At 36.5% G+C, this 16,375-nt stretch overlaps 1 protein-coding gene across 20 annotated transcripts in view; it reads left to right on the top strand.

Annotated features, from left to right (window-relative positions):
• LOC131430093 (TLD domain-containing protein 2) overlaps positions 1–16,375 on the top strand; it is a 514,027-nt gene that overhangs the window by 411,261 nt on the left and 86,391 nt on the right. For 15 of the 20 annotated variants that reach the window (XM_058594764.1, XM_058594767.1, XM_058594765.1 and 12 more), the window contains 2 exons: positions 24–80; positions 251–328. In XM_058594764.1, coding sequence (XP_058450747.1) covers positions 24–80; positions 251–328 — 135 coding nt within the window. The remainder of the gene's footprint in view (positions 1–23; positions 81–250; positions 329–16,375) is intronic. The other 5 variants (XM_058594759.1, XM_058594762.1, XM_058594773.1 and 2 more) reach the window with 1 other exon arrangement.

Raw genomic sequence — 16,375 nt, forward strand, 5'->3', positions numbered from 1 at the left:
AAATTGCAATTTTTTTCTTCTAGGAGGGACGTTCCGCCAGTGACGGTGAAATAACCGAGTACACTCGTGAATCGTGGGAGGTAAGTGCCTAGGCTAGACGGTTTTCAAGAAAGCATATTTTCAAGACGGTGCCCAACTGCCGAAAAAATCCCACAAATGAAATCTAACAATTCTTCTATTTCTCGTGTGATTCAATTTCTATTCCTTCGCGTGTGAATCCTTCTAATGCGTGTAAATCCGCTGAACGCAGCTGCTGAAGGCACCGTTTGTCAAGACCTACAATATTATTAAAAGTCAAACCGGATCCAACGATTTGGATGGTTGTGAGGTTAGCGAACAAACATTACGTAACAAAAAAAATCCAAACAGAAAACAACGGCTCCACGACCGTACCCGGAATTCCCGGGTTTGGTCGGAGTCGTTCGTGCTAGTGTTTTCCATCGACACCGCAGTAGCCTTTTTTCACTGTCTCTCTTACTATTTTATGTCCTTGTAATAAGTAGTGAAACCACAAACACACTCACTCTCTGTCTCTATTCTGCGTTTTGTTCTGGCTATGAGGAATGTTAGACGTTCTACACCAACGCTCACTTTTGTACTCCTTGTTGTTCGTTAGTAGCGAACCGTGTCTATATGTCTACACAATTCGACACACCCCCCGCAGCAATTAGTATGCTCTCTGTACGTATTCGGTGTGTGTGTGTTCGACGGCAAAAAGCTCCGAAGTAGGTTTGCAAGGCTCCCAACCGGAATGACGTTTCGAGGATGTGCATTTATGTTATAGACATGCGATTGTCGCGGATGTTTTTTTATCGATTCTCTTTTAAGTTAAATTTTTCTGCAATGTAAAATATGTATGATTGAAAGCTAGAAACACGCACCTTATTCGTTATACTGTAAAGTTCACCTCACCAATAGTTTGACGATTTTGTTTTGTAGATTGGATTGGAATAGTAACGGGTTTTACTCTTTTTATCTTGTTCAAAAAAAAAAACACAACTAACGTTATCATTTATCGATTGATTCCCGTACTAGTAGATTACCCGACAAATCGTAGCATAGCCACCGGCTTAAGCATAGGAAATAGATGAACGATTGTGCCACAGCCGATGTGAGCCTTTTTGCTTGCCACTAGATTCCTTCTTTGTTTTATGTTATTTAGTCTTTTCTAAATTTAACCTCCTCGCTTCGGTTCATGTTTGGCACTTACCGTTGGAATTATATCTCGCCTAACTTAAGATTTGGGACCTCTCACCGATGAAACTTACTATGAAAGGGACAGTGAACACGCTTTCATGATATCTGAACAAGGAAAAACAAAGCAAGATCTGGAAATCGATGCCTCCATGGTTCAGTTCGGCAAAATATTTGGCAACACTTTCATGATTTAATTCTCTGGAACAGCCCGAGCGCGGATTACCTATCTCTAATGCCGAGTCACTTCTTTGATATTCCTCAGCTTCCACTTAACAATTTCTCGATCGAGCAAATTTGCGGTCAACCCGGTGGGTTGAAGTAGTTAGCCTAATTCGATCAAATTTTCAGAGACTTGTGTATCTCGATGAATTGTACATTGCAGTTTTTAGGCACTCTTTTTTTGTATAGCCTTTTTACCCGCTGCTGGAAATCGCTTGCGAAATCAGGTATTTTGAAGCGAATATATTCAGTAATGCTTCCTAACAATGGCAAGATAGGAAATATAATCTTAGTAGGCTACCTGGAAAACGACCGTTTTACCCAGTACATCACGTCTCCTAGATTTGTTTCACGTCTCCTAGATTTGATCTTTGCTGAGAATTCAACAAAATATAGAGTTCTCATAAATCAATAATTTGTTACCACTTTTGAGTAGTCTATTCAACTAATATATATCTCAGTTCTGGGACCCTATAAAAGTATTTATTCTGTAGGTTACAACTAGTTTACCGGGTTGACCTGAAATGCGAAATTCGAACATGTTTTAACACACTACGAATATGTTTTTTTTTCTGCTGTGTTTCTGATCACTAACATTTTGCCATAAATTCGTCCTCAAAGTAAAAGAAATTGATCATTTAATAAGATAAGATAGGCGAGATATACATTCTATGTTACAGTGATTTGTTTTAATTTTATTACTGAATGAGAAAAAAAATAGTGTAAATAATAATGCCTTGGAACCAGTGTCAGATTGTACAAAGAAAATTCGATAGTGTGTCAAAAAACGTTTGTTAGTTGTTGTATAGGTTTATGTAAATAGTATAATCATATATTTATATTGCACATTTCGTCATACGAGTGTGTTTAGGAGTCAACACTCCGTATTATCCATATCGATATGTCTGAACTTGTTATAATAAATATATAGGAACCTAGTTGAACCCCTAGAACAACGGCTAGGGTGTGGACGACGACACGACCTGCCACTCGTCTATCGAAACTGTATCGCCAATTTAACTACCCCTCAGTAACTGGTAATGTCATAACGAAATCATCTAAAAACTATTGAAACTGGCAACACAAGTTGATGAATTATTGATTTTGAGTGACAGTTACCATAACCTTGGTTACTGCATGGTGAAAACTTGAGGAATATAAACAAAACAAACAGCCTCGAGTGGAAGATTCTTATTTACGGAATGATGTAAGTTCTCCAACTTTATCACATGTCAGAATTGTGATTCGAATGGTTCAATCGGATAGAGGCTTTCGTTAAGGCTGGCTGGGAGTCGAACATACGAAAATTTTTATATATTGTCTGCCTCATATGACCAAAACTTTTATGTTGAATAAATGAGTTTTGAAAAGGAAACGAAATTTTCAGTCAGAAAATTCGTCAGTATGGAACATTTCATCATTCAAATCATCAAAATTCAGTATTGAAAAATAAATGGTAAAGCTGAGTCAAACCGGTATATCAGTACTATACTACAAGAGGCAAGAAATTCGTTTCAAAGATACTTTAATATTTGAACTTTGTTTTCAATCCATTCCAGAGTCGTATTTGACCTTCAGGTACGAATACACCTATATAAAGATTTCATATCTGCTCTTTTCTAATGACCATCTAAAGTAAAATATTTCAATTGTGTGCCAAATCTTTGTTTATTCGCCACTTCTGAATTTGTTCCAAATTGTTTAATCCTCGTTGTCAATCAGCGTACATGTTGTGAAACAATACGTCATCCGTTTTGGACATTCGAATAACCCCTCCACTTCTACTCTCAGTGATTTGAAGGCAAATCGGGTGGAAATTTTGATGAATATGTAAGACACTTGAAAAGCGCGAGAATCAAGTTTTTTGGGATATGGGATCTGATCGAAATTATAATCAAATAATTTACTTATTTCAAGCAGAAAATAGACAATAACTCTAAAAAAAGTCTCCCGTAAATCGGCTGGAACTTGCTGAAATCAAGAATGTCGGATCCAACAATGACGTCTCACGGACGTAGATGTGTTTCGAAAACTCGAGTAGATATCCCTGAAGGGAATGAGAGGCATCATGGCATTTCGACAGTCCCACGACAAAAGGGCCTAACTGCAAATGACAGTTTCTCTTTGTTTACTTTTTCTTCCGCGATCAACCGAATTGATTTTATTTATGACGACTTACTCTTCGCAAAACTTTCATGTTGAAACTATAAGCCTTCGAATTATATTGGAATCTTTCAAAAATTTGCCGTAATTGCTCCGTAATAATCAGAAGAGAAAGTAAACAAAGAGAGGTTCTCATTTGCAGTTAGGCCCTTTTGTCGTGGGACTGTCGATTTGATAACTTCACTACAAATAGAGCTATTGGGTTGACGATGATATAATATGACGTCTGCCTGTCGCAGCACTAAATTTAGTCCAGAATTTGTGCACCAGTTCCGGTCGGCGCAAATCCATAACGAACTTTGTAACATTAACTTGATGTATCTTATAAATTCAAAATTCGTTCCAGTACATGATCAACTGTTAAACCTGGTTCTGTTAAAGGATAATTCTGTAATTCGGAGTAAACAAAAATGTTCAATACAATCTAAAAGGTTACTTTCAAACTGTTTACAGTGTCGTAAAATTTTAAACTTTTCTGGAGAACGTTCTGGAGATGATCACTGATTGGAATATTTCGCACAGAGTTAGCCATATTGTGTCTACGATCTATCGTCCTACAATTTTGAATTTTATCTCTATATTCTTCAGAATAATGCGCTAATAACACAACTGTTTCAAAATGGTTTGTTTATTTTTTTATGGGACTCCTTAGTAACTAGTTCGTAGCAACTAAAACAGTGTTGCTCAAGATGATTATTTTTATCATTATCAAGGGGTCGCTGTATTTGTGGTAACTGGTGGTAAATCGCTCATGAACACGATTTATTCTGATTTTTCTTCAGAGGGCCTGGTCGAGTCGTCGGTGTGGATGTGACGTTATAGTTAAGAGCAAAGCAGCGGTTCCCAAGTAACATTTAAAACTTCTTATAATTGGCATGTTTCACAATTGCTTCAAATCGGTTATTTTTGCTAGATTTGAGGACGGTTTAGCGTTGAATCAATTGTCTAACATATTGATTCAACACTAAACCGTCTTAAAATCCAAATTTTGATGCAACACATTTTTGTAAGGGATATAAAATTCATTCCTATTACTGCTTGTGAAACCAACTCAAAAACCTGAATGGATTAAGTTATACAACCAGTTTTTCAAATAACTGTACGACGAGATCATTTGAGTAGTTTAAATTCCGGTTTCCACTCCAGCAAATATTACTGTTGTGAAACATATGAAACAAGAAACTAGTTGCACATCATACAAGAAAAGTGCGCTTTTCCAATAGCATAATCGTTGCGAGAAGAATTTATAAATTCAGTACTAGAACAATGTTTGCTACTTGAATTCGTCATTCAAATCTAGAATTCAATACAAAGTTGAATAAACGTCATAATAAGCACACAATTCAGTGATCGAGTATGTGAAACGAATGACTCGAGACTAACCAAAAAACCGTCTAAACAATCTAGATGTATTCTAGATGATAACATGCTTTTCAATTTTTCAAATAAAATCTCGAATCAACTACAAATTACTCTTTAAGTCAAACAGAAACCACTCGGGACCTTTTTCTGAGCGAAATTTTACTCGCACATTTTTCCGCTATTTCAATTATCTATCATTTTCTCACGCTAAGTTTCTGATTGACCGAGGCAAAAAATAAGCAAAACGGAGTTCATAACATCATACTGAAAACCCAAACTTAATCAACAAATTCCCACTGAAAACTGGATGCCTGGAAAAGGCCATCAGAAATGGCCGAAACGTTGGGACATTTTGTAGACAAGTCGCTTACCTATATGAGTTAGGTTGAAATCTTTTGAAACTATTTGAAATTTGGAATAGATTGTTGAAAAGATTTCGTTTTTAAGCTTTTTTAGAAACGATTTGTTTTAGTTTTGTCGAGACGAAGTCCCACCTCGAGGTAGTTTTAAATTTGATCAGTATCATCAAATTTCTAACGAGGAAAATAGATTGAAAATGTGACTGTGACTACTATAAAAGTGAAAATTGCGAAGAAGCTAACTCAGGAGACGGGGTTCGAACCCGTAGCTTTCTTCTAGCTGGAGAAATCTTTTGAGCTTGAGCTTAAGATTGAGGACCACCTCTGGTTGCTACTCCGTAACTGATCGGGATCAGCTGATATTGCAGAGAGAAATTCTGGAAGATCAAACCTGGGAATGGCAGATCAACCTTTAATGTGCAACTTCTGGAAACCCCGAAGTTTAATTGATCAGTACCGGCGCCGGCCAGGTCCGGTTGTAGGTCCGCTTAGGGATAGGAAGGTATGTTAGTCCAACACTTGTTGTTACTAGAGGCCATATATACTACTGCGCACTCCACAAGTGTCACGACAGAAGGATATTTGCTAGTAAAAACTTCAGTATTTGTATTATTCGCGCGCGACTCAGTATGTTTCAAGATGCTCGGGTGGACCACTAAACTCACTGACTTCCAGAGTGAACGTTTCAACAATATCCGATACTGAAATTCCGGGAAGTCTTGATTCCTTGTTCTTATTCGTGAAAACTGAAAGAAAATTTGAAATACTATCGCGTAACGAACAAAAACCTCCTTATTTTTTCTAAATGGAATGACCTACTACAAAATAAACGAGTGAATAGGATCCAGACAAAATAATCGATTCACTGTAGTGACATATTCTAAAAAATATATCAAATCATTTTAAATCACCAAAAAATGTCTACAGATTACACGCGCGTCTTGATTGTTTATTATTTTAATTATTTATTAAATATATTAATAGATTGGGCAATCGGCTACCGAGAACAAAAATATTAATTCATCAAACAAACAAGTATTTTTTACTACTTATTCAATATACCGATGTATGTTATTAATCTTGTAATATTAAAGGATTGGCGCAAAAAACTAAAAAATACTAAAAACTCCTGCAATTTTGTCGCCTTTTACGACATGGAAGCAGGAACCCAATGGATCTATTCTTGGCTTATTTTTTTCGCCGGATTCCACACGGCATCTAGGCTGGTTCTGTCCGGAGAAAGCTAATAGGTACTATCAATCTCCTAGTGGACCCCAGCCCCGACTAGCTGGAGAAATCGTTTGATCAATTAAAACTAATCTACGTGTGAAACACAAGAAGCAACAGCAGTAATTGAACAAAAAAAACCGAGCATGTTCAGCTGTGCTTGGGCGCCGTGTAGTTCAATTTCCCCGGATAGGAGAAAGTTACAGACTCGAGTCCCGTCGTTGCGGTAGATTTTTCACAATTTTCATTGAATAGTTGTATTCGCATGTCATTTTACCAATTTGTTCACCACGTTAAATATTATTGTAAAATGTTTCCTAAATTTCTAACTTAAAATTTTTCGCTAAAAAAATTTTGAATATTTCCGTTTCAAAGAATTGACTTTTTTCAAGCTTTAGTATCATTTCTATGAATCGAATTCTTCCATAGTAAGAATCGATGTCGATCAAAGCAAAGCCTTGGTATTGCATTCCCGTAGTAGAATTTGACCTTTTGTTTCAATAGATTCCGCAGGTGATTCGGAATGTACAGAACCATTGCATGGCTGGTGCTACGATCCTACTGACACTAAGAATCTTTCAAGGTCGGTGATGGTTTGTAAGACCAGTGCTCTATGCGTTAAACCACCAACTCGGGACATATTGGTTTTTAAATTTGGTCAAAATTTTAAGTTTATAATAAAAGCCGGGTAAAATGAACGATTTAAAAAAGTGAATGATAAGAATAGAAATGTCAAGCTAAATTCCAAAATATTTGTACAGAATTTGATTGTTTGAACTGCTTTGAAGATTCCCCCCCCCTAGGGTGATTTTTCAAGATCTATGAAAATTCCACTAAGTGGACTAAGAAGGGTTTTTACCTTTTTTACCTTTTTTATAAATATAAAAAATAGGTATAGAATTCGCTCAAACTTTAGAAAAAATTTCTGAGACCCGGAGGGCCGAATGTCATATACCAATCGATTTAGCTCGACGAACTGAGCAAATGTCCGTGTGTGTGTTTGTATGTGTGTTGTCAATTAAGAGGTCGAGATCTCAGAGATGGTTGGACCGATTTTGATCAAACTAGTCGCAAATGAAAGGTCTCCCCGTCACCCAGAACGCTATTGAATGGTTTTGAGATCGGAAGTTTATTTTTTAAGTTATACGAAGTTTTATGTCAAAATTTTCAGTTTTTTGACAGTATCTGTCACAATTGACTTGAAAACAGAATATATTTTCATGCTTAGATTCCGTACGGTCAAACCTATCCAACAAGCCACAAATTGTTGAAATCCGTCTATTTTTAACGGAGATATCGAAATTTTTGTGTAAGCGTCTTTTTCCCCTATTCCAACAGTAGAAGTTTTGAGCGCTGTCTGGCAAAGAAATGCTTGGGAGCAACATAAAACACGATTTTTTATACTGTTACATACATTTGTTTCTAAGTACCCAAAAGATTGTGTACAGCACGATATTTTGCCTCGGGCCGATTTTGGCACGGCTCGTTTTTGGCAACTTAATCGATCGAATATGGCATATGTAAACCAGATGCTGGAAGAACATAACTTCCGTATACCATAGGACTCAGTTCGTCGAGATAAGCAAATGCGTCTGTGACAAATAACTTCACTCAATTTATTCGGAGATGGATAAACCGTTTTCGACAAACTCAGACTCATATGAAAAGTCGTATACTCCCAAATAAGGTTCCTGAATTACGTTTAGATCCGACTTCTGATTGCGGAACCACAGGATGATATTTAAAACGAAATTAAAATAATGCAATTCAATTTTCTTGTAGAATGCTGAACCGATCTAAGATTCAAATAAAATCTAAGAATCATCTATGATTCAAATGAGAGGTCTTAAAATCCTATAAAACATCTTACTTTTTAGTCAGATCCAAATTTTGGTTTAGGAGATACAGGGTGATTAATATGAAAATGTCCATTTCTCATAAATTAATCAGGTTTATCGGGTTTGCAGATTTGGATAATCGATTACTAAATAAATTTATTTCAGTTTAAGCGGTATTCGTTCTCGGATTCGAAATATACCCCCAAATTTTTTCCTCAGGTGAATTAAACTGATTTCGGCTACACCGATTTTAGAATTCCGGTTCCAGTATCGAATCGTTTTTCAAAGCTCAATCATTTTCTCAAAAAGGCCAAATCGAACTTCAAAAACAAAAATTCAAATTAAAGGACCATACAAAATTGGTGAATTTTATCCGATTCTGGAATTACAGATGATGAGTTTTAAAAATTCATATCGATATAGAAGATGTAAATTGTTTGGCGTATTAATTTATTGCCATTCGAATCAGTTTGGGTTATGCTAGTTCCTTGGCTCTGGAAGTATCATAAATAATGACGAAAAACTCTAAAGTGGAACTTACTTCGACTTCTCATGGAATGTTCAATCGATTGTCACACGTTGAGATTGAAATTCGATACAATTTGCAGTTTCGACATTACAGGGTAATGAGTGATTAAAATCTCAATTTGCCGTTTAAAACGACGATAATTAAAATAATGTCATGAGAACTAAAACACTGAAGAATATCCATGCAAAAAACATATGCGGATTGATAAAAAAAGGTATCATCTCACTGCTAGGTGGATTAACCACGTTTTTTAGATTAGCATCACTCTTCTCATATAACTAGGCAACGTAAATGCCAAGCGCTTGATTGGAAAAAACGATACCGAGTATGTGACATAAACACTGAAGCATGCTTTTGTGAACCACTCGAATCAATCTGAATCAATTGATGTCAAAATTAGTATTCGAAATTATTTAATAAAAGTATAAAATATATTTTTATGAGACTGTTATGAAAGAAGAGAAAGGCATTATCACACCGCTAGGTGGATTCAGAAGGGGTTTTTACATGATCATCGCTTAAAATAAATACAGGGTGATTTTTTAAGAGCTTGAGAACTTTTTTAAACAATAAAACGCATAAAATTTGCAAAATCTCATCGGTTCTTTATTTTAAACGTTAGATTGGTACATGACATTTACTTTTTGAAGATAATTTCATTTAAATGTTGACCGCGGCTGCGTCTTAGGTGGTCCATTCGGAAAGTCCAATTTTGGGCAACTTTTTCGAGCATTTCGGCCGGAATAGCCCGAATTTCTTCGGAAATGTTGTCTTCCAAAGCTGGAATAGTTACTGGCTTATTTCTGTAGACTTTAGACTTGACGTAGCCCCACAAAAAATAGTCTAAAGGCGTCAAATCGCATGATCTTGGTGGCCAACTTACCGGTCCATTTCTTGAGATGAATTGTTCTCCGAAGTTTTCCCTCAAAATGGCCATAGAATCGCGAGCTGTGTGGCATGTAGCGCCATCTTGTTGAAACCACATGTCAACCAAGTTCAGTTCTTCCATTTTTGGCAACAAAAAGTTTGTTAGCATCGAACGATAGCGATCGCCATTCACTGTAACGTTGCGTCCAACAGCATCTTTGAAAAAATACGGTCCAATGATTCCACCAGCGTACAAACCACACCAAACAGTGCATTTTTCGGGATGCATGGGCAGTTCTTGAACGGCTTCTGGTTGCTCTTCACTCCAAATGCGGCAATTTTGCTTATTTACGTAGCCATTCAACCAGAAATGAGCCTCATCGCTGAACAAAATTTGTCGATAAAAAAGCGGATTTTCTGCCAACTTTTCTAGGGCCCATTCACTGATTTGCAAGCGTTGCTCGTTAGTAAGTCTATTCATGATTAAATGTCAGAGCATACTGAGCAAATAATAATGCATGAAAATCATAACCTCAAAAAATCTGAGCAAATACTAATGCATGAAAATCCTAACCTCAAAAAAATCACCTTTTAGAAATTCGCGTAAATTAAGTGCGCGAATCACGTTTAGAAAGATCATTTGCGAAAACAAGACTTTTGATATTTTTTGTGAAACAAACCCTGTGAATCAATTATTTGCAATCAACCAGGCATTCAATTCCAGTTTAGCATTCTGCAATCTTGTTGCACTTGTGCACACGAAAAAATACACATGATAATTTATTTTTACTCGATTACCACGTGTAGGGATCATTCTTCCTGACCTATCGTACTTTCCGTCCCGCGGAGTGCTTATCATCAATCCAGCATTGCTTTTTCTTTATTGCTGGAATAATATTTCCATAGGAGGCAAAAAAAATAAAGAAAACATTCTGATTTGCAACATTGAATAGACTTACTGACCCCAATCCACCTACAAATGATTCCGCTCAATCTCGTGCTTATCTCAGTATGCAGTTCACCAACGAAGAAGACCAACCAATCGCCTTCCATGCCATTTATTGAGTTTGGCTTTTGATAAGGCTGAATGCGTTTCGGAATATCACGAAAAAAAACAAACTCGCCTGTCCGTTATTATTCCAAATGAAATATTTTGACTTATGCAATCTCGAAAGAATGTCGTAATCTTTTTGTTCGTACTCATTACTGCGACTTTGTTGACAGTTTAGTGTTAATTAAAATTGTGAAATTTTTCCTCATTTCATCAATTTAGACTAACATTCAAGCTTGACTGTAAATGCCAGTACGAAGTAACCCATTGTGACGGTTCTTGTTTCCGAAACAGTAAAGCCATAGATAGTTTTGTGGCTTTTGTTTTCTGCTCTGATTCTACCAGTCGAAGAACTGGTTTTATGTTGATACTCGACTTTCGGCGTCTTCCGGGCCTCTGCCAAGAGAAAGGATTCCGTTCTTGGGCTATTTTTAGAACACCCTTGCGTCCGGACTCCGGACTGGATCGGAACGCCGGATCAGCGCGTCTCGAAACCGTTGACCCCATTTTGTAACCTTTTCCGTGAAAATTAACTGCGACGGTGTTGTGTTCGTAGAAGACCTTAACCGAATAGCTCTTAGAACTCGGTTGTGATTGTTGTAAATGACAGTCTCAGCAGAGCAGTGTCTGGTTGCTGTTAATTGTATTAAGCCATCAACACTGATTGCAGAGATTGAGACAACCTTCAAAAGTGAGCCGGTTTTTCGGGGAGGACAACATCGATGTTATTGTTGTGTGGTAAATCCTTTCCGTGATGCGAGCCTCTTCAGCAGGATCACACAAAAATGAAAGTAGATTGGCCTTCGCAAGAGCTGCGCCGGGTTCGAGTACCTACCGTCGCCACTATCGCACGTCGGTTGGATCGGCCGTTTGAGGTGTAGAATGATTACAGGTTTTGCCACAAACTAGTCATTAGTGAAGTGCAATCTTGTAAAACCGATTTGCCTGGAGCGGTCAATTAGCACCGATAAGTTCGTGGAAAGTTTCAGAGCGGACAAAAACTTCCATTTATTTACACACATTTACCGTTTGTCGTCTAGATTCAATTCAAGTTTATCGATGTTTGTTGCCATAATACTAATGTCAAGGCTTTATTGACATAAACAAAATAATCACTAAAAGAAAATATCTTAATCTTAGTTTCCTCAGCTGTCAGGGAACTAAGAAGATGCCCTTATCAGTCCACAGCCCCATATCAATGACTAACGCTGAAAGTTCTAATGGCGAAAGCGAGCAAAACAATGCTCACACAAACAAAGTCAGAACTAATCAATCCGTTGGGGTCGGGAGGAATGCACGCATCTCACACTATCTATGGTGACCTTTTCTACCCCTTGGGGATAACCTCTTCGATCAGTAGACGGTTGTTGCCGGCCTGTCAAATACGAGAACAAGTGTGCAGTGACCTCAGGGGGTTGTCGAAAAGATATGATTATTAAAACTATCAGGCTAGTTTATACTATTAATCCTTGCGTTCGGAGCTTCCTGGTGAAGATGCATGCCCATTGCAGGCAAATTATTGTTAATTGAACTCCTTGTCCTTTCTAATTAATCTCAACCATCTGCTTTCAAAAAATGTAAGATATTTGTTTCCAGATATTTGACCGATTGGGTCATATGGTCGAAAAGACCATAACTCAAGGGTTATAAGAAATGTAGGTGACTGAAAACTTGTCCTGGGTTGGCGATTCAATGCATAGGGCGCTGGTCTTACAAACTATTTGTCGTATGTTCGAGCCCCGACCTGGAAGGATTCGTAGTGTCAGTAGAATCGTAGCACCAGCCATGCACTGGTTCTGTACACTCTGAATCGGCTGCGAAGTCTGTTGAAACAGAAGGTCAAATTTCACTACATGAATTTAATACCAAGGCTTTGAAATCTAAAATGTATCAGTCTTTTGAAACCCATTTTGTTAACCATAAATTTTCCCCGAATTTCATGCAAAATTGATAAATTAAATCAATTCTAAAATTGTCTTTTGGAAAACTTGTGAAGTAATGGATTTGAAATAATTTCCACCGGAAATCACGATTTTGTCTAATATTTCAAAATCGTATTTGTATATTTGGCTAAAATTTTGCATTGGTATTTCTCATGACTAAATAGGACAATTTGATATGTATAATAAATGATTTGTTCGATTGATTTGGTGTCAATATTTTAGGTAATCTTTGTGATTAGTTACACTGCGAAAAAACTGTTCCGTTTTTATTTTATTCTGAAAATAAAACTTAAAAATCATTTTTTTCAAGAAATGCATTTTGGATTTTTTCCAATTTTTGCCTTTCTCATATAGAAAGGTCATGCAATCACTGTGAAAACCGACTTTTCAATCGAGGCCCGAAGGACCGAGTTCCATATACCATTCGACTCAGTTCGTCGAGTACGAAAAAGTGCCTGTATATGTATGTATGCATGTAACATTTTTTGCACTCTCTTTTCTCGGAGATGGCTAAACCGATTGTCATGAACTTAGATTCAAATGAAAGGTCTTGTGATCTCACACAAAGCTCCTGAATTTTGTTCGAATCCAACTTCCCGTTCTGGAATTACAGGGTGATATGTGCAAAAAAATTGAAAATAAGTGTACTAACTTTTCTCAGAGACGGCCAAACCGATTCTCACAAACTTAGATTCAAATGAAAGGTACAATTGTCTTTTACAAAGTTCCTGAATTTTATTTCGATCTGACCTCAGGCTTCGGAACTATGTTCTTATACAAAACTTTCAAATTTCATTTGGATCCGACTACCGCTTCCGGAATTGTAGGGTGAAGTGTGTCAAAAATTGAATACCGTCACTTGAAGCACCGGAAACAAAACGTAAAATAATTTCTAAACTTGCCTCAAAACTATTCCAATCGGTAGTCATTGTCAGTAGACGGCCAAACATTAATTTAGTTTTCCTTGTTCTTGGGCTTTCGATTAACGACCGGAGATTGTAGCAGAGACTCAAAAATGGATCCTAGTCAATTTTCTCGAACCAACTTCAATTATACCGGTTCCCAAAAGGAAAGACCGAAATCAGCATTTTGGAAAAAAATAGTTGATTTTCTGATTTTAGTTAGTTATTTTTTGAGACAACTAAAAAAATCTTACTTTTGTAAATTTAGATTTTTTAATTCTCATTCCCTTAATAATAACAAAATATTTGTTGAAATGGCTATTTTTATAGTTGAATTCACCAATTAGACGTGCTGTCATTTCTTAGTTAAGGCACACTTCATTTCCATTCAACTAATTTTTTAGTTGAATTAGAGAAATAAAACGTTGTTTCCAACCAACATAAATGGTTGAATTGGCTTCTACAATTTGCAGTTATATGGCGCACTGTCACTTTTTTCTTCTAAATCGACTTCGCGAAATCGACTCTCTCACTGAAAACTTTGAGCACTCGGAAAACAAAAACCGAATACAAGTAGTACTCCGAAAGGCGTTGCCCGGAAGGTTGGGAGATACAAAAAACATCATTTGGCACTATTTTTACCTGGAGCTGTTAGCGGAATATATTCAATAGTTGCACTATTGGTACATAAATAGTGCAGCTATCATTTGGCATATACAAATTGAGTACAACATTCGAACTCACTTCACTGTTCCGCGTGAAAACATTATTACGCACAATCGCTTCAAATTCGCACAAATTCTGAATAAATCCACTTTCTACTGAGAGTTCACGACATTTTTACATATCGGTTTAGATATTTATATATGGATGTATCGTAACACATGCGAAAAACATCAAAACAATTTGCAAGCAGTTTCAACAAGACTATCCTTTTTAGCTTTTTAATGGATTGTTTTGCTTTGACACTTCTCATGAGTTTTTGGATAATAGACTTGTTAATAAACCCAATTTCATCTTTGTGCTGTCCTTTAGTAATGATGGTGATAGATAAATTGAAACAAATTTTCTGATTTTAATAACAAAATTAGTTGTCAATGACAATTTCGTGTTGGATTGAAATATTGTTGGTTTGTGTCCAGGATATTCGCCAACTAAATACATTCTCTAAAAATAAGAGTTTTTTCGGCAAAGTAAATTCACAATTTTAACTTATTTCATAGTTATTTTGGAAATTTTGTTGTTAAAATCAACTATTTCAAAAACAGTAATACGAATTCCGGTTTCGGAAGTACCTGTAATAGTGGAACTCTTTTTGTTTCCTCAGAGATAGCCTAACCGACCAAAGTACTATTCCACTCTATAGGTTATAGTAGTTTATGGATAAACCTTTTTGTTTTTTAAGAATCAACAATTTTTTTTGAAGAATACCACACATTTACATATGAGAATGTAAGAGATATGAGAAAGGCATAATTGCACCACTAGGTGTATTACAACAGGTTTTAATATGTTATAGCTCACAATTGATGAAATTTATTGAACTGAGCTATACATGAAGTAATAGTGGACCAAAAAGTTATAGTATTTATTTTGCGGCAACGGCAAACAACTTGCCAAATAAGAATTTTTCTACCGTGTTTTCGTTAACAAACAAACTGTTAAACAACGGTAATTTTTGTATCTAAAACTGAAATTATAGCAATTGACTATTGACACATATTTGAGTGTTTTCAAAATGACAGAAGGATCTGGTTGTGCTAGTCAATTAGAACTGGAATGTCAATTTACATTCGTTGTATTTTCGTCCCGGTTTGGCGGTTCAGGACTTAAGGCGCTTGTCTTACAAGTTAGTTGTCATATGTTCGAGTCCCGATCTGAAAGGATTCTTAGTGTCAATAGGATCGTAGCACTAGCCATGCAATGACTCTGTACGCTTAGAATCGGCTGCGGCTTCTGTTGAACAGGAAGGCCAAATTCCAAAAAAAGTATGTAATGCCAGGATTTTACTTTGTATTTCAGAATGGGTCATATACCAATTATTTTTTTGATGATGAATATCTCATACAGTAGAGAAAGTAACAATATAATTTTTGCTTCATATATTCAGTAGCTACCATGAATAATGAAAAAAAAATAATTATTTCAATAACTTTTGAAGTAAAAGAGCACCGATGAAGAAAAGTCTTAAAATTTTTGCGGCTTCGTACGACAGTTGGCCCAATATCAAATTTCATGACAATCTATCTACTAGTGTTTGAATGACAGTTGATCGTGCCAGACGAGTTCTAGTTTTCATCAAGCTATGAAAAAAAGACGAGTTACGTGTCCTGATCAAACTAGCAACAGTGAAAATGAATGATTTACGGTACGGATTGGTCCACCATCCCCCGTATTCTCCAGACCTGGCTCTCAGCGATTGTTGTCTATTTCCAAATCTGAAAAAGTTTCCCTAGGGAAAGAAATTTTCGCCGAGTGCTGAGGTCATTGAAGAAACGGAAGCCTATTTTGAAGGCCCGAAATGTCGCAGGACCGATGGGTCAAGTGTATCGCTCTAGATGGAAATTATACTGAAAAATTAAAAAGTTTTCACGGTCAAAAATAAACTTTTTCTTTGTTAGGTCCGGAACTACTTATTTCATCTTTTTTACTGTTCGTGTTAGATTTTTATTGTGTATTTTTGTCAGGTTGTGTACACCAGCTTTCACGTCAAATGAA

Source organism: Malaya genurostris, chromosome 2, assembly GCF_030247185.1.
Source record: "Malaya genurostris strain Urasoe2022 chromosome 2, Malgen_1.1, whole genome shotgun sequence".
In the NCBI taxonomy this organism is placed as follows: domain Eukaryota; kingdom Metazoa; phylum Arthropoda; class Insecta; order Diptera; family Culicidae; genus Malaya; species Malaya genurostris.